Source organism: Setaria italica, chromosome III, assembly GCF_000263155.2.
Source record: "Setaria italica strain Yugu1 chromosome III, Setaria_italica_v2.0, whole genome shotgun sequence".
NCBI lineage: Eukaryota > Viridiplantae > Streptophyta > Magnoliopsida > Poales > Poaceae > Setaria > Setaria italica.
The window spans coordinates 783,406-811,076 of record NC_028452.1 but is presented as its reverse complement, the minus strand read 5'-3'; the positions used below and the strand labels follow the sequence as shown (position 1 = coordinate 811,076).

Below are 27,671 nucleotides of genomic sequence, written 5' to 3'. Positions count from 1 at the left end.
CGACCATCCTACGTGACAGGGCTAAAGTTTAGCCTCCTCCTTCCAAACACCCCCATAGTGTATGTCTAGGTGCATAATAATATTTACGAATCTAGAAAAATTAAAACGACCTATAATTTGGAACGGAAGGAGTATTCACCTAGTTAGTAGATGCACATTTGCTTTCGCGTCAAAACTATTCAGGCCGAGAGATGTATAGCGTTGCCTTGCTAAGATTTTTAGCTAGAGCAAGTGAGCAACGTGCTTGTAAAGGTGCACGGGTCTCTATTCAATTTGATGTGTCATATGTGAGCTTGAATGCTCGATGTGGATGTCTGGTGGCCTAGACGCTGTCACACCGACTGCGTGCCTGACATAACAGTACAGGGACAAAAGCGTCTCCGTCCAACATACTTACGCGTACGCAGCATTCCTGCTTTCGAGAAGAGCTTCGCGTTCGCTTCAGAAAAAGGCAGGTCCGACGACCAGCAAGTACAACGACCTCAACGAACACACGGAGATATCCTGCCGCCGGAGCTGCAGCAGCGAGCCACAATCTTTGGTCACGACCCTCGAGCTCGAAAAGGAAAGGCAACCGGGCGTCGGAGTAGAGAATTCAGAACATGAGCAGCAGCAGCTTGCTAAACGCAACCAGCTGCAGCAGTTGCACGTAAAATATCAGCAGAGGAGGATGAGGCATCGTCGTCTCCGGAGAAGGGAGGAACATTGCATTGGATTTGCAGGGGGGGGCGAGAGGGGCCCATCCGGATCCATGAATGATGCCTTCATGCCATCATCTATCCTTTAACAGGTGGAGCTGCTGCATAATGCACGCAGCCGCCACATGCGTGTCAGCCCTGTCCGGCGGCGACGCCCGGGCCCGCTCCCAATCGCCCATGTGATGGATGGTATATCCCAAACACAAATCGCTGCGCTGGCCAGGGTAGCCGCTAATCCGGCAGAAATCGCAACTCACGATTGCACACATGCATGCTATCAGAAGTTGAGCACAATGCCCTACCGACTACCGTACCTCTGCACCAGACGATAGAAGAAGGCAGCCCTGGTCGTTGGGAAGGAGTACGTCACAGTGTTGTGCGCCGTGTTGGGCGTGGAGCCAAGGCAAGAAGCCAGGTCCGGTCGCTCGCAGTCCGTGGTACTTGGGCGTAGTGTGTGTTCACCGATGGAGCACGCGCGCGTGTCGGTGCGTCCTTTGAAAACGAGCAGCAGTGAGGAGCAGTTGCAGGATAGCAGCGACGCCGGATGGCAACAAGCGAACGACCGGGGGGGCGGGGGCGCTAGTACAAGAAGCAACCAGCACTCCAGCAGAGCCCGGCGACGGCACCCCCGGGGCTCTCGCGGCGCATCGGATTCCATGAAACCGACGCGCCACCGGTCGCCTCGCCACGGTGCGGTCGCACGAGCGGCGAAGAGGATTCTGTTCTGTTCCCGACGCCTTTGACCGGCGAGGCGATCCTCCTGCGCGGCACACCCACACCTACCGCTAGCTTTGCTTTTGTACGGGACAGAGCCGGCGCCTGATTTGGCGGTTTTTACACCGAGGGGAACGGGTGCCGGGGAGGCAGAGGACGCGCGCACGGGAGCGTCCGGGCTCGGAGGGCACAGGACAGGCAGGGGCGCCGACCGCCGAAAGGCGAAGCCGGCAACCGCCGCGGGGGCGCGGTCCCATCCCGGTCCCGGCGGCGATGGTGGTGGCCATCCATGAGACAGACCAGGTCACCAAGGATCCATCCGGCGCGGGGCGCCTCACCTGGCTCCCCCGCGCGTGACGTTCTTAAATTCTCCGCGACAATTTATGGGGGGGGAGCGGGGCGGGTGAGGGCACGAACGCCGAGCGCAGGCGACGCGGTACGGGCAGCGCGCAACGGCCAACGGGAGCAACCGCGTACGAGGAGGCAGGCAGGCGGCCGCGTGGAGTTCGACGCCAAAACCTTATCGATTATCGTAGTCACATGGCCGCCATACCATACCATACGGCCATGGTACGGCAAAGCCATGGGAGCTGCTGCCGGCTAAACAAGTTGACTGCGTGTAGAAACCCAAACCTTGAGAAAACGGGTGGGCTCTGGGCTGACAACCATTGCCCAGCGTCATTCGAGACAACTGAAGAATCGAGCCATAAATCTTCTGACTTTTAGGTTAGTGCCATCGGCTACGGTTAGTACAGCCGCGCGTACACAGATCTATTGACTAGCAACTGGTAACATGAGATAGATATACACCGTGTACACGACATGTCTGGTTAGTCGAGGGATCTAAGCCTGATCCAGAATTCGAGTCACAACGCCCACCGCAACGGTGTTGCCTCGAGACCGCAGGAACACCCGCCCAAGCGCCTTCAGAGTCGAGAATTCTTCCACGCACACTTCCTTGTCCAGCTTCACCTGAAACACAAACAGCAAAATTGAACATTACAAAATCAAAAGCTTTCCTTTGACTAGCAACAACGTTCGACTACATGTGACGCGAAGCTTACTTCAACTATAGCAGCCTGCTTCGCAGTGAGCAGACGTGGCATTTTCTTTGAGGCCTTGCCGGTCTTCTGGTCCAGCAATGACGGTATTTTAACCAGGCTCGCAGACACCCTCGCATGATGTATGTGCAGCTCGAACTAGAATATTTTGATCGAAACCGTGTCAGATGATGATCAGATTAAAGTTAAGCTTGATATGTTATCCACTCCGTGGTGCTGTTTCACTAACCTGAAGGCCGACCAGTATTGGTGTAGTGATTTCTAGAACCAAGATTTTCAGCTCCAAGCGAGAAGCGATGCGCACGGGGAAATCTGGATGGCAAATAACTCCACCTGACACAAGGTGACTGGTGTCGATCCCTTGCAAACCAACAGCAATGTTGTCCCCAGCTCTTGCTGAGCTGCAACGAGAGGAATCCCGCTCGATGGTTTTAACTGTAGCTAAATCTCCGGAAGGCATGACAAGAACCTGGCGACAGAATATTAAGGATCAAAATAACAACTTGAGCAGGTTGTAAACAAAGCAAGGAAATTGCAGATATCATAGCTGTTTAGCAGGTAATCGGACAGGAAAGGAATGAAGTGGATAACTGTAACATGATGTACAATCTTTTGCACAGCAAGTGGTAGCAAGCATTACAATAACAATTTACAAGTTTAAAAATAAGCTCATACTTTGCCAAGCAGAACATCAGAATAGTACCTTAGAACCAGTTCGGATTCCTCCAGCCTCGACTTTACCGCAAACTGCCACCTGCCCCAGTGTGATAGATGCAATAACATCACAGATGGGAAGGCGTAGTGGCCTTGAAACATCATGATGAGGAGGAGGTAGCGAGTCAATGGATTTCAGCATACAATTTCCATTGTACCTGACAACGGGCATCAAATTAATTGATAATCAACTACAAAGTCCACGAAAATAAGTGATGCGTAAAGAGGCCCAACATTAGCAATATCTTACCATGACAAAAGACGAGAATCTGAAGCAGCAGTCACTAAGTTTTCGTTTGCCATTGCACTCAGAGGAACCCAAGTGACTGAAGAGTCTTTGAACCCACATGATCGAAGAAAGATACCAAGTTGCGATTTAACAAAATTAAACCGGTCCTTCGAATATTCCACCTGATCCATCTTATTAACAGCAACAATCAAGTTCTCAACTCCAAAGCTCCTAATAAGTTGCGAGTGCTCCTTTGTTTGACCAATCCCATTAACACCCATGCCTGCTTCAAATGAGCCTATAGACGCATCAACAACTAGGACGGCTGCATCAGCTTGTGTAGCACCAGATATCATATTAGGAACAAAGTCTTTATGACCAGGGGAGTCGAGCAAAACTACATGGTATTTCTCAGTGTCAAAGTATTTTACAGCCACAGTCATTGTAATTCCACGCTCCCTCTCATCAGTGCTGTCATCCATGGCCCAAGCATATGCAAATGATCCTTTCCCCTGACAGAAGAAGCATTCTAAAAATATAAGCAGCTTAGTGCAGGCTGAGATGCGCTAGTAATCTGAATAACAGAACTGACCTTTTCTTTAGCTTCTTTCTCATATTTATGCATCTGCTTTTTTGAAATCAATCCAAGAGCATGCAGTAATCGACCACATAAAGTTGATTTCCCAGAATCGACATGACCAACCTAGCATCACATTTCCAACAGACTTAGAGCAGAACAAATGAAATATCAGTATATAAATGATTGAAAAGCAAATATGCAATTGTTGCTTACAATGGCAAGATTTAGCTGTCTACGCATTTCTTGATCTTCACTCTGGAGCATCCATGGTTCTGGCTTGTACTGTGAAATAGAAGCCGGTTTCTTAATCTTGGGTTTACTGCTCTTCGGCTTGCTCTCCAAACTTAAATGCTGTAGCTCATGGTCCAAAACAAGAGTTATATTTTGACTACTGGAAGGAACACTGCTACTAGTTCCGCCAAGTTCATCCAACTCTGCTGATGCACTTGGGTCCATACTTGTATCCTTTTCAGTTACAAGAATACCACTATCCATCGTCTTCTCTCCAGCGACATCAACTGAATCTTTAATTAAAACCTCTGTGTCAACTGGTATAAATTTAAGTCAACATACAACTATAGCAAGGTATACATAACACAAGTTTTTTTCTGGAAAGAATCTTCAATTTAAAAAACATTTATAGCACCGTTTACAGCAATGTCTCAAGGGGGCAAGAAAACAGAGAGCCAAGGGATATCTATGGCATGGGCCAGTCCATGGTTCATAATCATATTGACACCAATATGCATTCTGTTTGACTAGACTCGTTCTTCAGCACATAAACATGTAAATTAATCAAATCCAGATTAACCAGGAAAATACAACCTCACAAACAATGAAAAATAAAGGATCCGCACCAAATTAAATGCTAAATGCATTTTAAGTAGTATGCTATCCACCTGTCAAATGGAGGGGAAGAGCAGTGCAACAAGTACCTTTTCTAAAATTTCTTGATGATTTTAAGCCCGTAGTGACCATGTCATCAGGAGATGGCGTGTCAAACTTGAAAGGCACTGTCAATATCAACAAAATGCAGTCATGTTCCAGGTAATTTTACTCTGGAAACAAATCAGCAAACGAAACAAATATCAAGCAGACAGTAAGAAAAATGAACCGTGTCTGAACACACACTATAGAACTACAATATATGCCCCCTAGGAACAACAAACAAGTCGACCCAAATAGATTCGTCCAACTTACAAAGGAGAGGAACTCAAGGTAGGCCTAGATAAAGCAAATTCCATTGCTAATTAGTACTCACTAACTTCTCAATCCACAAATTTCTGTATAGCAGAGTAGCATATGAGAATCTAACTGTAAATCTTCATAATAAAATTCTAAGACCAACTAGCCAGACACCAATTGCATGTTTCCACTTCTGGAGATGCAAAGAGTTCAGGCTTAAGCTTGTAGCTCAAACATAAATCTGTAAGTTGGTTGACAGAGTTACTTATCATTATGGCTCAGCTCAACATGGTCCATAAGTGCAGTTATTAAAAAAAAAGAGTCCATTAGTGCCTACAGTGAAGATGTACAGTTACTATAAAATATATGGTTATGCAAATAAGTGACTTAGACAGGATAAATGATAGTACACTTACAGCAACAAAAATTTGAATTACATATTTCACTAAAAAACTAACTTGCACAAAATATGACTGCTGAATGCTAAGTGTAGCGATGTAGCGTACCTATGTTAATGTGGCGCTTTTTGTTGGGCATGTATGTCTTGTGCAGAGCATCCATGGTAGCTTGCTTATTCCCTGTTGCATTTCTATTGTCTTGGGAGCCATCAGAGAAAATAATAGCCTCTGACTTCGTACTAGATGGTGCAAAAAGAGATCTTGCCAATACGGACACTCCAGAATACTTGTTTCTGCGTTTAGCTTGATTTCAGGAGGGAACGTAACTAAATTAACATACTAAACAGAAGTAATTATACTGCATCGAAGTAGTAGAATATAATGTAACAAAATTAGATACCTCCAGCTTCAGCTTCACTGATATTATTGAAATACAGTGACACATCACGAAGTACACCGCATAGCTCACAGGATAAATTACTTGTATCATTTTCATGCGTGCAAATGGAGCATTGCCACATCCCAGGATTTATAGAGGGCTTCTCAAGATCAGACCTGTTATCTAACATGGGAACAAACTAAAGAGTAGTTAGTGAGTAATTAGCAATCTTCAGAATAGAATTCAAATGAATAGTTCCTGGGGTTCTGAAAAAAACTGGAACCCATCATGCTAATTTAGCAAGTGAAAACTGTCAGCTTACCATCTCTTATGCACAGACCTAATATCTCTGTTGTTGCCCCTCCTGCTACATGTATCTTCAGAGTCTGGGTTCATATCAATCATGTTAGCCTCGAGGAAACAGCACGAAACAAAAACCCTACCATAGTTGATGAATGAATAAGAAAATTTGATGGGTGGCAAGAGGTAAGCAGTAGAGTTGTGATTCAAATAAAACACAATCCATAGTCCTCGTTCAGATCAAACATAGGAGCATCCCTGCTATGTGCTCCAGAACTGAAAGCTATTGGAGTGTTGGACAATGGGAAGTGGTGGCAAAATCAAATGAGTGTGAAATACACACCTAGTCAGCATCAGAACTCCCAAACCAGATAAGCTAAAACATTCGAAGTAAATAAACTGCGGCAAATGTGCTGGAGTGCATGTGCATCCCGGGCAGAAACCTAATTTAGCACAAATCGCAGATTCGCGGCTAACCACGATGTCCTTATAGCTCGAGAAACCACTCCCAATTGCGCAATTGCCAGCTTGAATCCGAGCGCGCAGAAATCCCAAGCCCCCCCCCCCCCCCCCCCCCCCGCTACATTATATGGCGGGCGAACCAACCAGGCAACCACGTCTCCCCAATCCATACACGATTACCCAGCGGAAGCAATCAGAGACCAGCGCGCTTACCGACTGTTTGTCTGTTTCGACCTCAATCGGCCCGGATCCCAGCAGTCACGGAGCTCCAAAGCGCGCGCTCACGCGACCTCAATCGAATCGAGGAGCGGGCTCGCGGGGGAAGCGCCAGAACACGAGCAATGGAGTGGGGAAGAGACGAGCAGGCGCCTGAAATCGACGGGATCGAACAAGGAAACGGCGACGTGTTGATCCTCTGCTTGCTCTCTCCTCCTCCTACAAGCACGTTTGGGCTTTTTGTCTCGCTTTCGGTTGGGCCGGCCCACTTGTTGATCCTTGAACGGTTGGGCTTTTTTGGCCCGTGAATAAATAGCTGCCCCACTTTGCTGCATATACCACCTAGAACAACATATGGAAAACGTCTCTAAAAAAAAAACCCAAAAATGACAGAGGAGGAGGAGAAAACCAGCAAACTCACTGTTTCCTAAGTGAATACTCAATCATCATTCCAAAAAGAAAGAGTGAATACTCCTCCAATTCAATGGCTGAATTTTATGGGTCAAAGCTATAAGACAAGGTGCATGCGGGTGCTTTTTTTTTAAGTAGCGCAGTACTTGAAACGGTTTACACTCTCCAATGTTGAAAACCCAGCTGGTCGGCGTAAGAACTAAGACGAGATGAGAAAAAGGTACGTGCGCGCACAGTCTGGTCTCGATCAGGCGATCAGCTGTCACGATGTTCTCGTGTCCCTTTCGTCGGGTGCTCAATCGAGTGCACGTTGCACGCGTTGCAAGCAAACACTCGCTAATCGACGCATTATGTACGCAAGGAGGAGTGGAGGATCGGAGCCTCCATCGATCTTTGGTTGACACGTATCGTTCGTGTCAGGGTGGAGTACGTGGCTGCGCTGGTCGCTGCCTCGCCATCGCAAAGCTAGCACTAGCAGCAGGCCGGGCCAAGGAAAGAAAAGGTTCACCACTTCGCCACCGCACGAAGCGGAAAGCATCTGCCACTCTTTCTGCTTTGGCAAGCAAATTCTTCGCCCAGAAGGAATTGGAGGAAATTTACTAAAGCTAAGAGCTAGCTGCAGCGCAATAACATGGAAGCAATAACTAAGCTGATGTTCCAATCCATCATGCAAGAATCCGGGCTGGGGCCGCCCGTCAACCAGTCGAGAGGCACCCGCTCCGCTAACGCGTCAACATCAGAGCAGCGCGCTAGTGCCGCATCGCCTCACCACACCACACCTCGCTAAGCTAAGCTAAGCTAAGCCTTTCTGCTAGCTATCATCGCCCCTCGCTCGGCCTAATCCATCCATCCCTCTCTTTAGTTTTTTTGTGCCGACGCGCGACGGAGAGGAAAGCGAAGCGAACCCCGTGCTAGGCTGCTAGCAGCTGCATCATTCAGTCCCCTCCGTCCGTCCGTCCAGAGAATTCCTCATGGCGTCCATCATCATCATCGCCGTGGTCTTCGTCTTGGACGTCCTCGCCTTCGTCCTCGCCATCGGCGCCGAGCGCCGGCGGAGCTACGTACGTGAGCACAGCTTGCTGATTATTCCCTTCCTTCTTCTGATTCGTCTCTGCTCGATATCTCTGCCATCTTTGGGATGATTGGGGAGCCATGGAGGGGAAGTATTGTACTGATCTGCTCATCTCCTCGCTGCTGAACAACTGCGTGCAGGTGACCTATGTCAGCGTGGACACGTACGGGAGGGCCTTCTGCGTCTACAGCTCCGACGCGTCCACGGTGTACGGCGTCAGCGCGCTGCTGCTGCTGCTCGCCGGCCAGGCGGTCGCCATGGTCGCCACCCGCTGCTTCTGCTGCGGCCGCGCCCTCTCGCCGGGACGCTGGCGGGCATGGTCCGGCATCTGCTTCGTCGTCTGCTGGTAACCAACTGGAACTTTCTTTCTGCCCCTCAACCGTACCTGGTGAATCATCAATTTTCACCAGGGAAACCTCGGCATGTTTTGTCTGTCTCTCGCTCTCACTTGTCACCATGTTCGCTGTGCAATTTCGCCCCTGGAATTTGTGGATTTTTGCAGTCGTATACCCGGTGCTGGCTGGTGGCCAGCTAATCCGCTCAGTTCGCTGCACAGTTTGGCCCATTGACTTTGTGTGAGCTTCGACCTTGCAATCTAAATGTAGATTAATACTAGGGAGTACATGTGTATGTCTAGGTTGGCTGTATATTGTATACCTTGCCCTGATCTGGCTGCTGGTTTGCAAGTCGGTCTCATGGCATGCACTGATTGGTTGCCCTGTCCCTGCCCAATTCTTAGCCAAAAATGGAGCAAAATGATATGATGGTTTAGGTATTCGTACATCAGCCACTGAGAACATCTGTTTGGAAGCTGGAATATATTTTTGAGCAAGAATGGGGACTGAATGAAACTCATGGGATCATGGGACGACCAGTAGCCCAGTTTGTGCCCTTTTAGGCCGTACAGAAGAAGTCAGAGAGGTGGAAGGCCCTTGGCCGGCACATAGTCAGGCCCTGCTTAGATACAAAGTACTTTAACTATGGTTTTGTAAAATATTTTAGTTTTGGAAAGCTGAGAGGTGTTTGGATGCGATGATTTCTGAAGTTATACTAGATGTTTTTAGTAGAATTTATTTTCTAAATTAGAACTCTAGAAAAATATTGGATATAAAAACAGTTTGTTCATGTACAAACTATCTGTATAGTTTCTTTGTTTACATGAAGTAAAACTATCACAATAAGTAAGTAACATAAGCAAAGTACAAAGAACCTTCTAGAAAGTTAGTAAGAATTATACGAAGCGATAGTTATGTAGATAAGATATTGACCCCAGCTTATAATTATAATGCAATGGTCAACTTGGCCTATAAGTTTTAGAGATGGTCCCATAAGTACGGTGATTTATAGGTCACGTTAATATGCTATGAAATTTGGTGATTTAGAGCTTTAATAATAAAAAAAGAACACAACCCGAAATTCGGCGTCAGTTCAGTGTTGCTTTGTTACAAGCATGCTAAGAGACTCACACCACCCTTTTCTGATGTTTGTGGCTCGTTACCTTTCTACGCAAATCATTATCATGCAAGCACTTGAGGATTCGAGATACTAGACAAGCACTGTACGTATTGTACAAATTTTTATACCAGTTTTTATACTTGCTTGTTCCTTGTATTTTACAATAGATGACATCTTTCTACCATTTATTCTGGTGCTGAACAGGGCAGAGTTGCGTAGTAGTGTGGCCTGTTTTAGAATATAGAAAGTTTAGTTTACACTGGCTTGGTTGAACTTGTATGTTTTTTGGTTTCTCTGAAGTGGTGGGAGTGGATTGATGCAGGCTCACATTCGTGATCGCGGAGTTGTGCTTGCTGGCGGGATCGGTCCGGAACGCATACCACACCAAGTACATCCCGAGGCCCAGCGACAGCCCGCCTGCCTGCGCGATGCTCCGCAAGGGCGTCTTCGCCGCCGGCGCCGCCTTCACCTTCCTCACGGCGCTCTTCACCGAGCTCCACTACCTCTTCTACGCCAGATCACGCGCCATCGCCGACGTGCCGCCGCCCATCGTCGGCGGCATCGGCATGACCCGCATGTGATTCATCCGTGGTCTCCTCTTTCGTTCAGACTAGGAGTGGTGCTTGACTGATGGACTGCTTGTACATGTGCTCGTCCCACGCCCCTGAGCGCGTTCCGCTCCACGGGCCCTTTGACCAGAGTGTGTGTGATAGTACTGTGATGTGTTGCCGTGTGTCTCGTCTGCGATTCTGTCAGGAACAGAAAACCTACATTGCCGGCTGGGAATGGATTTTTCTGTGCATACATTCAGAACTAAACTCTGTTTGCTGTCATCGTTTGCCTGTTAACTACCCGGCAGTCAAGATAATCTTGTGGTAATCTCGATCTGCACGGAATGGAAATCATGCGTGTCCGTACGGAAGCACGAAGCTACGGGGTGGAGCTGCCCGGCGGTGGTCCTGGTCCCGGCGAGCAGGTGAGCTTTTGTTTATGCCGCGACTGAATCGTGCTCAGCTCATCACCCGGTGAGTCAGGCATCCTGCCTGCCGTGTACTCTCGCTGCAGGCCGGTGCTTCACTTGGAACGCGACACGATTCCGTGCATCCGGTCCGGTTGTCGGGGGACCGAGACGTGGTCGGCGGCGGCGCCGGTCGTCGTCGTCGTCGCCGAGTGAAGATCTCGCGCTGCCCCCCGTGTTTTTTAACGGGCTCGCGTCCTCGGCTGTGTTCCTGCATCGCAGGGCCGCATCTCCGGGTGTCCCTGTGGCGTCTGGCAAGGCCGTGCCCGGCTGCTCTTAACTAATGGCGCCAGGCGGCGATGCCTCGCCGCAGAATCGACACGCAATTCCTACTATTCTAGTAGGCCGGTGCGCTACTACTACTCTAAAATGGTGGCGTAGTAGTATGCCGTATGCGCATGTCTGCCGGCGACAACGGCGGCGGTTACGGACAATCCGTCGGCCGGAGTGTTCTTTCCTGGCACCGCCGAATTCGCGGCTCTGTCAAGCTTCATTTCACTGATCGACTGACGTGACTGGAGGATGCAACGTATACTATCGGTTAAGGTGCGTTTTACCTTCCGTGGATAGGCACGGTGAAAGTAAATTGTACTCCACTTTTTGTCTCGTTCTATCGTCCTGGTGAAAGAAACATGCGCGTCTGCAGCAGGCTATCGATCGGCGTCGCCCCGTCACGTCGTGGTTGGTCTGAAGGCCGGACACTCCATTCCAGGGATCTCGGTCGTCATGCCATGCGTGGTCAAACGCCAATCGGGGTTGGTCTTGGTCGTCGTCGTCTAGGGGAAGGTCCTGCCTTCACGTTTCATTGTTGCCAACTGATGGTGCACCATAATCTGGGCCATCCACCATCCATGCATGAACAGGTCGTAGCAGCAGTACAGAGGTGTTGTTCATGTGGGCGATCTGTTTCGGACAAGCTAGGTAGCTAGCGTCCAGATTCGTCCTCGTCTCCTCGATCGGCAGGGATCGACGTGACCAGAGCAACGAACAAGGGACCTGCCCCCGCCCCTGCATCTGCATCTGCATTCCATGGATGGGCGACGTAGCTAGGTAAGGTAAACGTGGGTCCGACAATAAGACAAACGAGCGACATGCACTCTGACCTGACTCACCATTGACTGGCCAAGCTTGCTACTCGGTGGCCTGAAGCCTGATGAATCATAAAAATGGTGGTGGTAGGGCTTGGGTTGGGCCAGGCCAACGCCTCTGCTCTATCTACCGGCCTACCTCTCGTAGGACCTGAAAGGATCCATTTCGGTCCTCTTGTACTGCTGCTAGGTAGGGAGCAACCTAACCCACATGCCTACCTTCTTGACTACTCATGTACTACATGCTGATAGATGGCACTGTAAAATGTAAATAATACGCATGATGAGCTACGGTTACGTTCATCAATCATCCGGCCAGGCCTACAAGATTTGGCCGGCACGCAGCACTAGCTTACAGTGCAGGCAGTACAAGCTTAGCTCATAAGTTGGTGGCTTCCTGAAATTAAAGTTGTTACCCTCCGATAAAAAAAAAGGTTAATCACTTGCTATTTTACCGAAAAGAAAATGTAACGCACAAGAAAAGTTCACTGAAAAGCCTAGCTTTTTAATCTTCTGGATAGTGGTTAATATAAGAGCGGCTAATTAGAAGCAACAATAAATATTAATTTGCTGGGGCTAGCAAAGATTCTCCTAGCTAGCATAGCAACATGTCAAGCACCGGCCGGCGCGCCGCTCCGTGTCCAAGTCCAAGCAAATGCATATGCATTTCCAGTTCCAGCTGCGCACATGCCATTTTCCAGTCCAACATGCATTAGCATATGCTTGCCTGGCCATCTGCTATGTAACCGTGTTGATAAAGTCATATATCCTCACACACATAGTAGCGTGCGTGCAAGCATGTCAGGAGCTGAGGACGCGCGCGGCTTACCAAGACTCGCTCCAAAAAGGTCCTGGTGTATGTACTGCCTGTCTTCCTTGCGTAACTTGGACGCTAACGAAAACACGGTGCGGATCATGCACGTTCTATGGCGCGGAGACTAGCTAGCAGTAGCAGTCTAGAAGCTCAACAGCATGATGCACACAGCGACAGCGTGGCAAGCAACAAGGGTGGCCAAGCCAAGCGGGCGGCTAGCATGCACAGGAACGAACGAACAGCTAAGATCGATCTTCTTCCTCGGATTCCTTTCCTTCCCTTCCTTTTAGCCGCACGGCGGCACCACCAAGAAGCTAGGCAACAACTACTGGATCGACGCAGGTGCCGTTTGCCTTGTAGCACGCAGGCATGATCAACCAAGGTAGCTGGTGATGATCGGCGGTGAACGAACGATCTAGGCTGGAAGGCCATCTAGGGTATAGATAAAACTACGCCTAGTCCAGCCAAACGAAATCCTCCAACGTGCTCTCCCTGATTTTCTATCATCAGCACCGTGTGTGCGTGGTTGGTTGGTGCGCAGCTGCGCGGCCGTGGATTAATTAAGATACAAAAAGCGATTAGCAGCTAACTAGGGAGAGGAGAAGATGGTATGGAATGGAGGGTCCTGCAAACAAAGCTGTCAATATGATGCCATGGCCGGCCTCTTTAATCCCAGCTGAGATCCATCCATGGCTTTATTTTGCAAAGGGTTGCAGCTAGCAGGGAGATTAAGCAGCCAACCAGCCATTGACCTGAGCCAAAAGCGTTGCAACGTGCTCCAGACTCCTCCATTATTGCACGCCAGCTGCAGCAGCGGCCGGCTAGCTTCAGCCTCGGCCATTTCGATCCATCGCCTCGCCTGCAGTAACATGCGCGGCGCGCCCACCAACTGCATACCACTTTGCATGCGGTCGGTGCAAGAACACCCCTGCATGCCATCATCAGTTCAGAACAAAAGAAAAGTCGCGAGCATTTCACCAGCACAAAAAATAAGCGACGAGGAGGAAAATTCATGGTCAATATGGGAGGTGATGAGGAGGATCAGATCGCCATTGTACATCAAACATGCTTCCATGTTCAAATCACTGGAGAAAAAACATTGTATGAAAGAAAATTCTCTTGGGTATTTTATTGAGTTTGACCTGATTTCTGGTATGATGACCCGGTTAAATTAAATCTCCTCTATCCAACGGCACAGCCACAAGCCCACAACTTGGCAGATGCTTTTCTGTGCCAAAGTTTTATGGGGAAAAAATCCAGCTAAAAAAAATTATGAAAAGTGTTTTTTTATCCATCGTCATATTTTTGGCAAATACTGCTGGATTTGTAATGTCTCTTAGTACAAGAATTCTAATCATTTTTTGTTGTTGTTTCGCCCACTTTTCATCAACGAAAATAAGAACACAAGGTGAACCAAGACTGTTAGATTTTCATCCAACGGTTAGAGAAATTATCGAAGGAGGATAGAAAATCAACCGACCCAAGTTTTATTAAGCTGTACATAGTCGTGGTACGCATCAACTATTTGTGCGGATGAGCGGGTGCTCATGCGGACTATGGAGGAATTGTGATTCATGGACGTGCACCTAGCAAAGCTACAAGTAAAATATTTCATGGCCTCGTTGTCCTGCGACAAGTGGTTGACAAGTAAAGCCCACCCATGGTGGTAACGCAGGAGCTACGTAATTCTTCTCGTGATCATGCCGGGAGGCTAAGCCTAGAAGCTAATCATTGGCGCACATTTGCTGCCTTGCCTAATCCACACTTAACCCTCACTTTAGTTTAGTAAGCCGGCGTAGATTTACTGCTACAAGTTTAACAACTTAGCACCTCTGTCACTCCATCACAGTCGATCACGAAACAGAAGAACCGATCACCAAGTAATAAACAAATTGATCACCAATGTTATACGTGTTTTAAGCACATGTTAATCTAAAAGAAAACAATTGTATCACGATCAGAAGTAGAAAACTTTTGCTAACCGTCAAATTATTTGAGCAAGTTATCCGACACTGTAATTAACAAACTACATCGTCAAGGGTTACATGACATAGTTGCCAAGCATCGACTATATACTATACTAGTTAATAGTTATGCTAATCGCCCCTACTATAATAAATTATTAGCTGAAACGATGGGCACACGCTAAAAAATCACTGTTGGTTTGACTTTTACTACGTGTATCTTATTTTTAACTGTACTTGTCTTGGATGTCATTCTTTTTATCCTTTTGTGATACAATTTACTGATGTAAATCATAACCTTTATGTTTTTTGAGAGGTTAATTGTGCTAATAAGTAGTAAATACAGAGAGTCCATCGCAATGACATCTATTTTTACCTTTGTGGAATTGTGGGCCAACAAACATCATCCTTGTGCCATCTTACGGTTTAAGGTCCAGTATTACAGCAAAACCTTTGAGGAATATATGTACTATATAATAATAAGGCAAAATGAATTTTAAAACCTACATGTGTATGTATTTCTACAGTTTTTGTCAAGGCCGCAATTGAATTGACCGAGAAAGTTTAAATTGACTTTACATGAAACCTATTAAGCCACATAGAGAGCGAAAAAAGTCTATGCCTTGGATCCTCTTTCTTTTGCTTGAGATAGAAATAAGGAATTCGAGAAATCGAGACCTTTTTTTCTAACTTTGGTAAGAAATCCTATGATGTAGAAATTCATTTCTTACAATTGAACATTTTCAAACTATTTTTTTAGAAAAAAAACTTGTGCCAAAATAACAAATGCAAAGAAGAACAAAAGGTCTTAGACGTGCAATAGATCCTAAAGCAGGGAAGTACATTTCTGCACCCCGACCAAATCCTCCATCATTAGGAATTAGGATTGCTCGATAATGGTTGACCAAGCTTGATTGATTCCCCTCAGTTTTTTGTCGGGGGTACAATATCAATCACCTGGAGTCCATCCAATGCATGGACAATGGATATTTCGTATCCCTTTTCTTTACGTAGTATTTTTTATTATAGCTGTTGACATGGCATCATAGACCGTATTGGGATTCGTTTTTCTATTTTAGATATATATTATCTAATTTGCAAATAACTATTTCATATATTCTGTTTACGTTCAAACTTAGGGAGGATTCTCATATTTCTCCGTGCCGATGGCTTAAAAACAGGAGGCAGCTCCCGTTAGCCCGTGCAAGTGTCAGGACAGCCGGGAGGCGCTGGGACACGCGATCAGCGTGATCCAATATAACACGTTTGGCTTTTCCAAGCGCTAGTGCTCGTACGAGAACCACTATTTTAGCGGGATATTTCGGCTGGCCCCACCTGTCATCGTCACGCCCGGGATATCCTCGGCCGGATCCTGGGATCAGCACCTGGCACGGTGGCACACCTCCTCGTCGTCTGCTGGGCTCGACGTGCCGAGCAGGAGAGGAGAGGAGCGCCGTGCTCCACCTCGTCGCTGAGTAGCAGAGGTGTCCGCTCGCCTTGTCTTCCCTTCCCCTTGCAGCCAGCCTTGGCCTTTGCTTCCACATCCACCAGCTGGAGGAGAGGGAGAGTGGAGTGGAGGTGACGACGCCCCGCGCACGCAGCAGTAACAAACAAGGCCCCCCGGCTGTGAACACCACGAAACCAAAACCTCCCCATATAAATCCGCTCGCCATTTGGGCGGGCGGGCGCCTCCCTCCTCCCCTCGTCGCCGACCCGCCCCGCCCCGCCCCGCCCCGCCGCGCATTCGCGAGTGGTTGGTCGGCTGCCCCGTGCCGGGGGGGCCGAGGCAATGCCGGAGGCGGCGGCGCGGCCGCCGGGGCCGGATCCGGCGGGCGAGGAGGCCGAGCAGGAGGAGGAGTTCTACGAGTCGCTGGATCGGATCCTCTCCTCCTCCTGCTCCTCCACCTCCGCCTCCGACGACGACGCCGACCACCGCCGCCGCAGGCGCTCCCACCGCCACCTGCAGCAGCCCCCGCCGACGCACGCCTCCGCGTATGACGTCTGGATCTCCGAGCCCACCTCCGTCGAGGAGCGCCGCCGCCTCCTGCTCCAGCGCCTCGGCCTCTCCTCCGAGCCGGAGCCGCCGCCGCAGCAGCCCCCCTCGCCGCGCCGCTCGCCTCGCTCGCCGTCCCCTCCGGCGTCTCCCCCGGCCTCGCCTCCGCTCGCCGCCGAGGAGCCCAGATCCGGCGGGCTCGGGAAGCCGCCGCTCGCGCGGAACCCCAGCTCCAGCGGCGGGGAGCAATGCCGGATCCGGAACCTCGACGACGGCACGGAGTTCGAGGTCGGGGAGGTGCACGAGGAGGTGGTCCGGGAGGTGGGCACCGGCCGCCAGCTCACCTTCGAGGAGTTCGAGCTCTGCGTCGGCCGCTCCCCGATCGTGCACGAGCTGATGAAGCGGACGACGACCGCCGCGTCCTCGTCCGCCTCCGATCACGCAGCTCCCGCGTCCAAGCCCCGGAGGAAGCCCGGGGGAGGATGGCTGCGCGGCATCAGGCAGCTCGCGGGCAGTGTCGCGTACGGGCGCCGCAGCACCGATGAGGGGGAGAAGGAGAAGGACAAGAAGGAGCGGGAAGCGCGGCGCCTGAGCTCTGCCACCGACGACAGCCTTGATGGCACCGGCTCGCGCAATGCTGCTGGAAGGGTCCGGGTGCGCCAGTACGGGAAGGCGTGCAAGGAGCTCACCGGGATGTTCATGACGCAGGAATTGGCTGCCCACTCGGGCTCTGTGTGGTGCATCAACTTCAGCCTGGATGGACGATACCTTGCAACTGCTGGAGAGGACCGTGTGATCCATGTGTGGGAGGTGTCGGAGGGAGAGAGGAAGGGTGAGTTGCTCGGGGAAGCTTCAGTGACCAAGGAGAATGGTGGTAGCTGCAGCCCGTTTCTTGCAGTTGTTGGGAATGATTCACCAGAGATTGCTGCACTGTCATTGACCTGCGCTGATGGAGGATATGTGGACAAGAAGAGGAGGCCAAGGAAGCAGAGCAATCGAAAGTCTGTAGGTTCTGATCATCTAGTTGTGCCAGAGTGCGTCTTTGGTTTCAGAGACAAGCCAGTTTGCTCGCTCCTGGGGCATGCCGCTGACGTCCTTGATCTGTCATGGTCCAAATCTCAGGTGCGAAATTGTGATCTTCCATTGAATCTTCAATATTTGGCAGTAATCCTGAAACCTCATTCAACAATTGTGCATCCTTGTGTTGTTCAGAAATTAGTTATGTCTGTTTCTGATGAGCTCTAGTATGGCTGTAAGAAGTATGGTTGTCAAAATGGCTAAAAACCAAATGAATGTGCAATGTGGCAACCAAGACATGTTTGGCATTTTGCCGCATGTGAAATTGGGCATAAGTTTCAGCATGCAACATTAGACTGCATGTTGCCTATAGAACAGGAGATGTGGCTGCTGAGCACTACAGTAATTTTCCAACAGTACCGATATGAATCTATCTTGCTTTGATTTGTCCATTAGTCCATTACTTATCTATGAAAACCTTATATCATTTCTGCGTCCAGTAAAGAAAAAATCTAATTACTCATTATTTTTTAGACTACATAGTACAGACCTAAGACATGCTGCACATGTTCAGCTAGTTGACTCTGTTTAAAACAGTTTCTGTCCATTTGTTGTTGCTATACTCTTTATGTTTAAAACAGGTTCCACCCATTTATACATATAATATAGTTCAGATATTGCAATTTAGCTGATCATGCACTGTGTCTTCCTGATTGGTTTCAAATGTTGACTTGGGTGTTGTCCATGGCAACATTAAGGAACGGCGTTTTTGTATTTTTTACAAGCCTTGTCAACGGTCATAAGTAGGTCATTGCTCTGCTCTTTTAAGCCTGCTTCTTTTTGGCACGTCAGGTCTTGTTATTGTCAAATCAGAAAACAGATAAATAATAAATAACTTGTTAATTGACATTACCGTGACAAAATATTTAATGATTTTAACGTTCTCTTGCAGTACTTGATCTCATCATCCATGGACAAAACCGTTAAACTTTGGGACATTACTACCAGTACCTGTTTGAAAACATTCTCACATACAGACTATGGTGAGTAGGTCACAGGATACATTTCTGTCGATTTGTTATGGTCTCTCCTTGTTTTCATAGAAAGAGAGGGGCGTTCCCTTTTGTTCCTCAGTTCTATTTGTTTGGAATTTTGACCAGCATTATAATTGTTTGCTTCTTTGTAATCAACCTTTTGCAGTGACTTGCATCCAGTTCAATCCTGTAGATGATAACTTCTTCATTAGTGGATCACTGGATGAGAAAGTTCGCATCTGGAATGTCCGAGATCGTAAGATTGAGGATTGGAATGATCTTCATGAGATGGTTACCGCTGCTTGTTATTCCCCTGATGGACAGGTTGAAGTAGTTCCCTTCTGGTACATATTTCTGTTTACCATAAAACTCGACATGCTTACATTTTAATCTCTGTGGCCTTTGAAGGTTGCACTGGTGGGCTCTCACAAGGGAAGCTGTCATATATTTGATACATCTGGTATGACAGTCTTGTTCCCATACACTCGGTCTCATGTGCATTTATTCTTTTTTTATGTTTACTAAATACTCTGTGTTTGTTATACACCAATAGAGAATTCCAGTTCCTCAAATGATGAACTCACACATTGTTTTAACCATTGCAGAGAAAAAGCTTCAGTACAAAAGTCAGATAGATTTAAGAATTAGGAAAAAGAAGTCTGGCCAGAAGAAGATCACTGGCTTCCAGGTAATGTAGCACAGAGCGTGCATTTCCCTGCCAATTTCTTTCTTTTTTTTTCTCAAGAAAGGCACATTCTTTTTTTTTGGGACTCTAGAAGGCACACATTAATCTGATGGCTCAACTCTCCTGTGTGATATTGTTTGTCTATTACTTAGTTTAATATCTGGCGAATGTTCCTCTAGTTGAGTTGGTTAGATGGTCTCAGTAGCACTTCTCAGGTCCTGAGTTCGACTCCCCGTGGGAGCGAATTTCAGGCTGGGGTTAAAAAAAATCCCCTCGTCTGTCACCATAACCAAAGCATAGGTCAAGGCCCGGCTCAGGTCGCAGCTGCGGTTGGTTTGGGCCCTCCTACCTGGGGTAGTTGCAGTGGTCGCCAGCCCAGTGGTAGTCTCACAAGGGTTACGGGCCCCTGTGTATGGGTGGGGTAGAGGTTCGGGGGTTTTCTCAGCCTATGTGAGAAGGTCTTCTCTTTTAGCAAAAAGCCCGGGGGCTATCTTACCCCCCGCAGGTCGAGTTTTTTTTTAAGTTTAATATCTGTGTTTCATGCAACAGTTTGCTCCTGGAAGCTCCTCGGAAGTTCTGATCACTTCTGCAGATTCGAGAATACGAGTTGTTAATGGCGATGAATTGGTTCACAAGTTTAAAGGTAATGCCTCATTCTCCTGTAACCGTAAATCATATATAGTTCATTTTTCAGATAGTTACATGTATTATTTTCTGCAAATATAAAGGGGGTTTACTTGCCTTATGACCTGTGTAAGCTACTGTGCTAGTTTCAGGATTTGGCATTTATTTGGTATTTAACTTTAATCCTTTCATCAGGGTTTCGAAACACGAGTAGCCAAATCTCAGCTTCTGTAGCTCCAAATGGGAAATATGTCGTCTGTGCCAGTGAGGATTCTCATGTCTATGTGTGGAGACATGACAACAGTTCCCACCCGAGCAGAAGTAGGAGTACAGTTGATGTAACCAACTCATATGAACATTTCCACTGCCATGGTGTGACGGTGGCTATCACATGGCCTGGTTCCGAAGCCCGAGGCTCGTTTGGATCTCGTAGCAGCAGGCACAGTGATTCAGATGGAGCAGTGAACTCTGGCCGAGACGTCCCTGCAGAGAACACTGAGCACAATTCTGATGCAGCTGATAACAGATACAATGAGAGCCCAGTTTGTGAAGGTGTGGCAAGCAGAAGCACCAGCAAACCTCCAGGCGACGGGGCATCCACATCCTGGCCTGACGAGAAATTACCGTCTGCCAAGAGCAGCCCCGGTCACTGCTCCTCTGATCTCTGCATTGGAGCTATGGACGTTCAGCGCCGGTCCGCGTGGGGTTTGGTGATTGTCACGGCTGGACGGGGAGGCGAGATCAGGGTTTTCCAGAATTTTGGTTTCCCAGTTCAAGTGTAAAGTTAGCGTGAGATTATGCAGGGTTGTTTGGTTCTTTACTGTATAGATATGGGTTAGTTCGTCGACAGTTTTACTGAAAAGTTTTCTCTGTTTCCCTGTCTGGTTGGATGCTGATTGTACTCCAAGAACCACACTATCATATGATTAACACTATCACTGTTGATATACAAGGTTTTGTGTAATTGTATGGTTAGCACACATCACCTCAATTTGTTCGTATTTTTCTCCTTTACATATACAGTGATATACAAAAATGCTTTTCAAAATTCATGGATTTTCAGTTTTATTTCCATTCTTTCCTGCCCTTGGTGTTTTGCTTGGGCTCTCAGTAGTCAGTACCGTTCCGCATTTGTGATGTCTAGAGGTCAACATGTGCTAGTGCAAGCTTGACACAAACTTAATTTTATTGTCACAATAATCACTGCACAGATCTTATAATCCTCCCTCCAGGCAGCTACAGATCATGATCCACCGACCTAACTACTTGCCACCATTTCATTTCGTTACAAGGACGAGAAGAAACAGCGAAACCACAGGAGAATTGAGCTGCTTGCATTCCTAGCTGGATATATAGCTCATCAAAACATACTGCATACTAGGAACTTTGAAGCACTAGCTACCTGAACCTGATGATGAGGCCGCACTGCTAAAACCGGAGCCTCACAACGGCGACCGGCTGCCACGATCAGTTCCCCGGCGGTGGCCAGCTGGGCTCGAGGCCGCCGGCGATGTCGCCCCACGGACCCGTCATGCCAGTGGCGCCGTCGTCCCACGGCGCGAGCCCGTCGTAAAAGTCCGGGACCACCGACTGCCACGAGGAGAACGCCGCCGGTGCGACGCCGAGGTCCAGCTGCGGTGGCATCAGGAAGCTGCCGTCGCTGAGGAACGGGAAGGCCGAGAGGTCCGGCGCCAGCAGGAACGCGTCGGCCCCCGCCGTCGTCTGCGGCGGCGAGGACGCGGACGCGGACGGCGAGGGCTCGGCGGAGACCCTGCGGCGCTTGCTGCCGCCGGTGCGGCGGGAGGCGCCGCCGACGGGCACGTCGCGGAGCGTGCCGCCGTGCGTCCAGTAGCGGCGGCAGGCGCGGCAGAAGTGGCGGGGCTGCGCCGTGCTGTAGTTGTTGTAGTAGCAGAACTTGGTGTTGGTGGACTGGCAGCGCGGGCACTCCAGCTGCTGCTGCCTGCTCGGCTGCTGGCCCTTGCGCGCCGCCTCGCCGTCGCCCTGCAGCAGCGGCTCAGCGTCGGAAGCGGGCGGACGCTTGGAAGCAGCGGCGGCGGAGGTGGCCGAGAGGATCGAAGCTGCGGGCGCCATTTCCCGGGCGAGCAGGACAGCGCATGCCGAGGGGGGCCGTCGCCTTTAAACCAACCACAACCAGCGAGAGTCGAGAGCTAGCTAGCTAGTGCGCGCCGCAATCAGGTGGCAACTGGCAAGGCTAGCGTTGGGCGTGCGATCCCACTCGCTCTCTGGGTGAAGTGATCGGTCTGGGGAGGAGGAAATACGAGCGAGGTAGGCAGGTAGCCGCCGGCCAGGCTATTTGTAGGAAGCAGGTGGAGTGGCTGCAGCGGCAAGACGTAGCCGTCAGTCCGACCTGGACGGCAATCAGCTCGGTTGGTTACTGTCTCTCGAATCGACCGGTTGGTTGGTTGGGTGACTTGGGTCTTGTCAAACTCCTATGTGTGCCCTCCGATAAGCAGTCGTGTTTAATCCGTTAGTATTTGCTAGAATCTAGTCAAATACGTGCTTATACTAGTAGAGATCAAACAAACATTTACCTCATCTATCAAATTAATTAGGATCATGAACGACCATCCAATACCGTTAATATTTAGTTTACTTTTTATCTTTTCACCCCATGCGGACCAGACAAGCATCGTCAAAGGCACGGAGCGGTGGAGAGACGGCCGCACAAAGAACTGTCCAGTGTGGGCGGCGGCGGGGCCCCCGGCTGACGCAGCAGATGCTCTTCTTCGTCGTGAAGCTACCTCGCATGACCGGTGACCGTGCGCCACGCCGCCGCCTCCGCGCGGCCCGATTGTAGAAGTCCCTACTATTCGCTCGGCACGAGCCACGAGCAGCAACGAACGCGGCTGCCCGGACCCAGTGGCGGCCGATCGGTCGTCGGCGCACGCGACCGCGCGTGTACACACGGGCATTCCAGCTCCGGCGAGTTGTGGTTTGCCTGCCGAGGAAACAGACCGCCCAGAGAGTTCCTCGCCGCTGTCTATCGCTAGCTTTGCTAGTGATGCGTGCACCAAGGCGACAAGGCAATTATTCCGTGCCCTGGCGCCTTGCGCCGCCTTTGGGATCGAATCGGCCAGCTCGCGCAACAGCGGCGGGCAGGCCAGGGCGGCGAGGGATCAACAGATGGATCGGTCACGTTCACCTACGACGCGGCGTAAATGGCCGGGGAGGCCGATCGGGGTCGCGTCGGCGGCGGTGGGGGCGGGGCGGCGACTAGCCTGGGCCCCGCGCGCGTGGGGGAGAAAAGACACGGGTGGGGCCATGGTCGGTGCCTTTCCTACGCAGGACCGGGCCCCGCGAAAGCTCGGCAGCGCTGTCGCCGTCGTCGGCCGTCGGGTGGGCGTTTGTCGCCGCGGCAGCAGGGTTTCGTCCACATGTGGGGGCCGCTGCCGCGTCGGCTGCCTGCGCGGCCGTCGGGCCACACGGCCGCCGCCTGGCCAATGCTGGGGGCGGAGGGCACAGTTTGGGGTTGGTGTCATCGACTCGAACGCGACGACGTGGATTGGCTTCTCTTCTCGCTGCGCGCCGCCTGCACACGACTGCGCTAGCTCCACCATGTGCCTAATAGGAAACCAGACCAAGATCTCAACTCCCAGGCACTGTTCACCTTAGCTTTCTTACCGCTTACTGGCAGTAAAAAGTTTCTTCTCCAACGTGTTGCTGGGTTACTTTCCGACATTACCATGCGATCTTGTTCTTCGCGCGTCGCAGACTCGCAGTTAGGACTGTAATCTAGCTGAGTTAGTTAGGCTCTGGTGTGCATTGTATGTGTATACAAACCACACAACAGATCAATGCAATTCACGGTTGATCAATTCCCTTTCTACATGGGGAGTGCGGCTGGTGATCGATGCCGCACTCAACAACAAAGCGAAAATGACAGCACTCTCGATTCGGCTAAGAAACCCCCGGGTGGCTGCCCAAGGCTGTCAACCTCTCCTATACCGAGCTCGCTTTGACTCGAGAACCGTGGGCGTGGAGCATTATATTCCTCCAGCTCTCAACCCACCGAACCAGTTGCAAGTACACAGTTTCTACGGTTTTTTCTTTTTTTGGAACGAATATGTTACGGTTTCTAGTGGATACGTACACGACTAATGGATGTCTACTTTCTAAACTCTAGTTTCGTGTAGTTCGTTCTTCAGCTAGAGGGCCATATGTTGCATTTCAGTCGTTTAAATTTGTTTGTGTAATCTGAACCTAAACTTTGTAATATCGTTGCTTCTGGTAATGAAATTCGAGCAAGATTCTTTGTGGAAAAAGTACGCGTACACGACACAGGACTCTCCTGCTAGCCAAGAGGTCCCTCTCTAAACCCACAGTTATCAACGGAACCGATCTCCAACCTAGACTCTGAAGTCTAACCACTCCTGGACTTTGTAGCACGGTGAAAGCCAAACACCAACGTTAGTGCGCAGCAGCACTGGGAGGATCTCAAGAAGAAGAAAAAGGTTCGAGAATCATCCAGTTGACTGAAGTATAGCTAATGTGATCAATGAATGTTCACTTCCTACAAAACAAAACAAGTGCTGTTGCTGTTGCTGTTACGTACGTGACGAGATACTACTATACGTACACAATGCCCTACCGACCAATCCTTCTTGACGATGGCGACGGCGACGCCTGCACAAGGGGACGGCGTATCCGCGGCCGCCTGACAGCGAGGTTGTGAGTAATGAAATCGCAAGTGACGCTTAAACAAGGCGAGCAATCAGGCCTTCAGGCCTGTCGTTGCTCGTGCACGCACGCCTCCTACTTCTCGACATGCACGTCTCTCCGATTCCTGCGTCGTCGATCGTCCCCTGTCCGCCACCTTGCGGCCAGTCTCGAGAAGTTTCATGAAAAATTTCAATTTTATATCGTATCATTAATTTTGCTAACTTGATAAGGTTATTTATGAAAAGAGTTTTATCAGATATGAGAGAAGTTTCGTACCTATGATACTCTACTGTCGCAGTTACCTTGGTAACTGTGCAATGAAAGTGCGTTGAGACTGACCTAATACGCACAGGGTTGCGAACGAATGATTAGCTCTGGTCTTGCTCCGTATGATCAGATCAGGATGATTATTTTCCGGTCAAAGATGAACAGATAAGCGTCCAATTAAGTAAACAAATAAAGAACATACCGCGAATGCGATAGGAATGTAATGATGCCAAGATGATGGTCATCCCCACGCAATCTTGAGGCCGAGAAGCATCTTCTTAGTCTTCTTTTCTTCAGAGGAGAATGTGCATCATCTTTTTTCTTTCTTGAGGACAATGTGCATCATCTAATTAGGGATGAGGACAGCAGCGAGCAAAGTCTGAAAATGATTAATTCTAAAAAAAGTAGCCTGAAAATACTGAGGCTGCACCGATCCATGTGGCCCATACACGATTAGGCCCATGTACACTCAGTTCTGAGCTTCCTTCATGACGGCCTTGGCCCATGAAGAGCAAGGAAACCACCACGTGCGCCGCCGCTTCGCTGTTTCCTGGACCCGACCGAGATGGACGAGGGGGCGAGGAAGACGATGGAGTGGCCGCCGCCGTCGACGTCGCCGTCGCTGGTGGTGCGGAGCCCCAGGCAGACGGTCAGCCTGATCCGAAACCGCCGGCCGCACCGCGACTGGGACAACTCGTCGAGGTCCCCCTCCTTCGCCGCCCGCGACCACGGCCCCAAGCCGTCGGAGGTGTACGGCTTCGTCGGATCCATCACCACCGTCATCGCCACCGCCGTCTACCTCGCATGGGCGTACACGCCCGAGCCCGCTCTCCGGTCCCTCGGCATCACCTACTACCCTAGCAAGTACGAAATGCTTTTCAGTTCTGACCCACCCATCCTTCGCATCCTCCTGTCCATGACCTTTTTTTTTTGTCCTTTCAGTTTTTGCTCATTCAAATTCCTGAATCCTCACCACTGGAATAGAAACCGAATGATCGGCAATCCGGATGAAATTAAACGAAACCTGTATTTAGGAAATGAACGGCAGCGATAAGATTGCCTCCTTTACTTATAAATCAGCTCAAATCGGATGGATGCGTTTGGCAGTAGCTGATTGCAGGCTTGTTTTCGTTCAGGTATTGGGCATTGGCGGTGCCATCGTTCGTGATCGTGGCCGTGGCGCTGTCCATGGCCATCTACATGGGTCTCAACTTCGTCGCCACTCCTCCCCCGACTTCCGTCAGTACCATCTTTGGTGAGATGATTGTATTGTTTTGCATTCCCAGCTCTTGCATATCATCAATCTGCTGTTGTTGTAGTAAGCGTTGCTCTTGTTAATAATTCACAGATGAAAACAGCCGGGAGCGCATGACGTTTTCTCCTGCAATGGAAGAAGAGAGGCCCATTGAACCCATTTCAGACATTAGTATTGATCAAATCAACAATCTTATGTTTGGTGATAGATGATTTAGGGTCTGTTTGGCAGAGCTCCATCTGATTCTGATTGTGAGTTGATTCTCTGAGAGAAGTGATTATGTGGTTGAAAGTGATTCTCTTTGATTCTCTAGCATAAACTCTTGAAATCAGGATGGAGGATCAATTCACAGAATCAGGAGAAGCTACTTTCCCCAGCTCCCAGCCTCTTAGTCATTTCAGAGAATCACTTTAGAAAATCTGCAGAGAATCACTTCTCTCTGAAAAACCATTTGGTAAAGCTCCTGCTGGAATTAATAGAGAATCAGTTCTGGGAGATTTGTCAAACGCACCCTACTGCAGATGGAAAATGGGCCTACCTTGGAGCACAAGATTGGAGACAGTAGCAACATGAAGAAAGAATCCACATCAAGTGAACTTTCAGATTGCCCTCATAAGTCATAACCAATTGAGAATTCCATTCTTCAGTTTGTTTTTTTAGTGAATTGTGAAGGAACCTCCAGCCTTCCTCTATCTACAATTTCAGCTGTACAGTATTTATTTGGGGTGTGCTGTAATGAAATGCATTGTAATACTAGTGCTTGCATTTGCGCCATGTTATTTGGTGCTGAAGATCTGTTTCAAAAAAAAATATTTAGTGCTGAAGAATGAGGAGTTTCGTGCTCCCAGCTGCACGTATGGCAGTCACTGGCCTGTGCTGAATCTTTGCCTGAACCAGTTTGTCCTGACGGCTGATGTGTCTGAGATGTGTTGTCCTATGAGATGCAACGGACGGGGAACTGCTCTTCTCTTCTCTGCCTGCCTGCTAGGGACGGTGCGAACGCCCTCCCAAAATCGAGAGTTCTAGAAAACGTTGCTTCTCGTGGAGAAAGATTGTTCTACAGTTCGACCCTACTTCCGACTTTCACCGTGCTGAACCTCAAGTCCTGAACGTAGCCGTTTGTCTGCGCATTCACTGTTCGTTGAAGGCTCGCACATTCTTCGTTTGCTTATTTTTAAGCACCCGTCACATCGAATGTTTAGATACTAATTAGGAGTATTAAACGTAGACTATTTACAAAATCCATTACATAAGTGGAGGCTAAACGGCGAGACGAATCTATTAAGCCTAATTAGTCCATGATTTGACAATGTGTTGCTACAGTAAACATTTGCTAATGATGGATTAATTAGGCTAAT

The 27,671-nt window shown here is 49.2% G+C and overlaps 5 protein-coding genes across 8 annotated transcripts; 3 read left to right on the top strand and 2 right to left on the bottom strand.

Moving 5' to 3' along the window:
- Positions 1 to 2,046: 2,046 nt before the first annotated feature.
- On the bottom strand, positions 2,047 to 7,132 carry LOC101766190 (HBS1-like protein). 4 transcript variants are annotated; one of them, XM_004960009.3, is made up of 12 exons: positions 6,934 to 7,132; positions 6,281 to 6,344; positions 5,980 to 6,157; positions 5,688 to 5,882; positions 4,932 to 5,009; positions 4,210 to 4,544; positions 4,009 to 4,119; positions 3,438 to 3,928; positions 3,177 to 3,345; positions 2,703 to 2,942; positions 2,477 to 2,611; positions 2,047 to 2,384 (listed from the first exon to the last, which is right to left on the bottom strand). In XM_004960009.3, exons 2-12 carry the CDS (start codon positions 6,281 to 6,283, stop codon positions 2,256 to 2,258), a joined length of 2,064 nt encoding a protein of 687 aa, XP_004960066.1. In that variant the 5' UTR covers positions 6,284 to 6,344; positions 6,934 to 7,132; the 3' UTR covers positions 2,047 to 2,255. The 4 variants fall into 4 exon arrangements, with proteins under 4 accessions (XP_004960066.1, XP_012699716.1, XP_004960067.1 ...); XM_012844262.2 differs by having other exon boundaries at positions 4,210 to 4,520; XM_004960010.3 differs by having other exon boundaries at positions 5,980 to 6,141.
- Positions 7,133 to 8,043: 911 nt separating this feature from the next.
- LOC101765770 lies at positions 8,044 to 10,707 on the top strand. Its single transcript, XM_004960008.3, has 3 exons — positions 8,044 to 8,408; positions 8,560 to 8,765; positions 10,197 to 10,707. Exons 1-3 carry the CDS (start codon positions 8,319 to 8,321, stop codon positions 10,453 to 10,455), a joined length of 555 nt encoding a protein of 184 aa, XP_004960065.1. The 5' UTR covers positions 8,044 to 8,318; the 3' UTR covers positions 10,456 to 10,707.
- Positions 10,708 to 16,174: 5,467 nt separating this feature from the next.
- Positions 16,175 to 21,086, top strand: LOC101765364 (WD repeat-containing protein 44). The gene is made up of 7 exons (XM_004960007.4): positions 16,175 to 17,873; positions 18,721 to 18,811; positions 18,969 to 19,126; positions 19,211 to 19,262; positions 19,408 to 19,490; positions 20,037 to 20,130; positions 20,307 to 21,086. The coding sequence occupies exons 1-7, from the start codon at positions 16,548 to 16,550 to the stop codon at positions 20,891 to 20,893; spliced, it is 2,391 nt and encodes a 796-aa protein (XP_004960064.1). The 5' UTR covers positions 16,175 to 16,547; the 3' UTR covers positions 20,894 to 21,086.
- A 193-nt stretch (positions 21,087 to 21,279) lies between these two features.
- Positions 21,280 to 22,395, bottom strand: LOC101764966 (dof zinc finger protein 2). The gene has a single exon (XM_004960006.2). It carries the CDS (start codon positions 22,200 to 22,202, stop codon positions 21,579 to 21,581), a length of 624 nt encoding a protein of 207 aa, XP_004960063.1. The 5' UTR covers positions 22,203 to 22,395; the 3' UTR covers positions 21,280 to 21,578.
- Positions 22,396 to 25,591: 3,196 nt separating this feature from the next.
- On the top strand, positions 25,592 to 27,166 carry LOC101764551 (phosphatidylinositol N-acetylglucosaminyltransferase subunit P). Its single transcript, XM_004960005.3, has 3 exons — positions 25,592 to 25,922; positions 26,195 to 26,313; positions 26,407 to 27,166. Exons 1-3 carry the CDS (start codon positions 25,624 to 25,626, stop codon positions 26,523 to 26,525), a joined length of 537 nt encoding a protein of 178 aa, XP_004960062.1. The 5' UTR covers positions 25,592 to 25,623; the 3' UTR covers positions 26,526 to 27,166.
- The last annotated feature ends 505 nt before the right edge of the window (positions 27,167 to 27,671 follow it).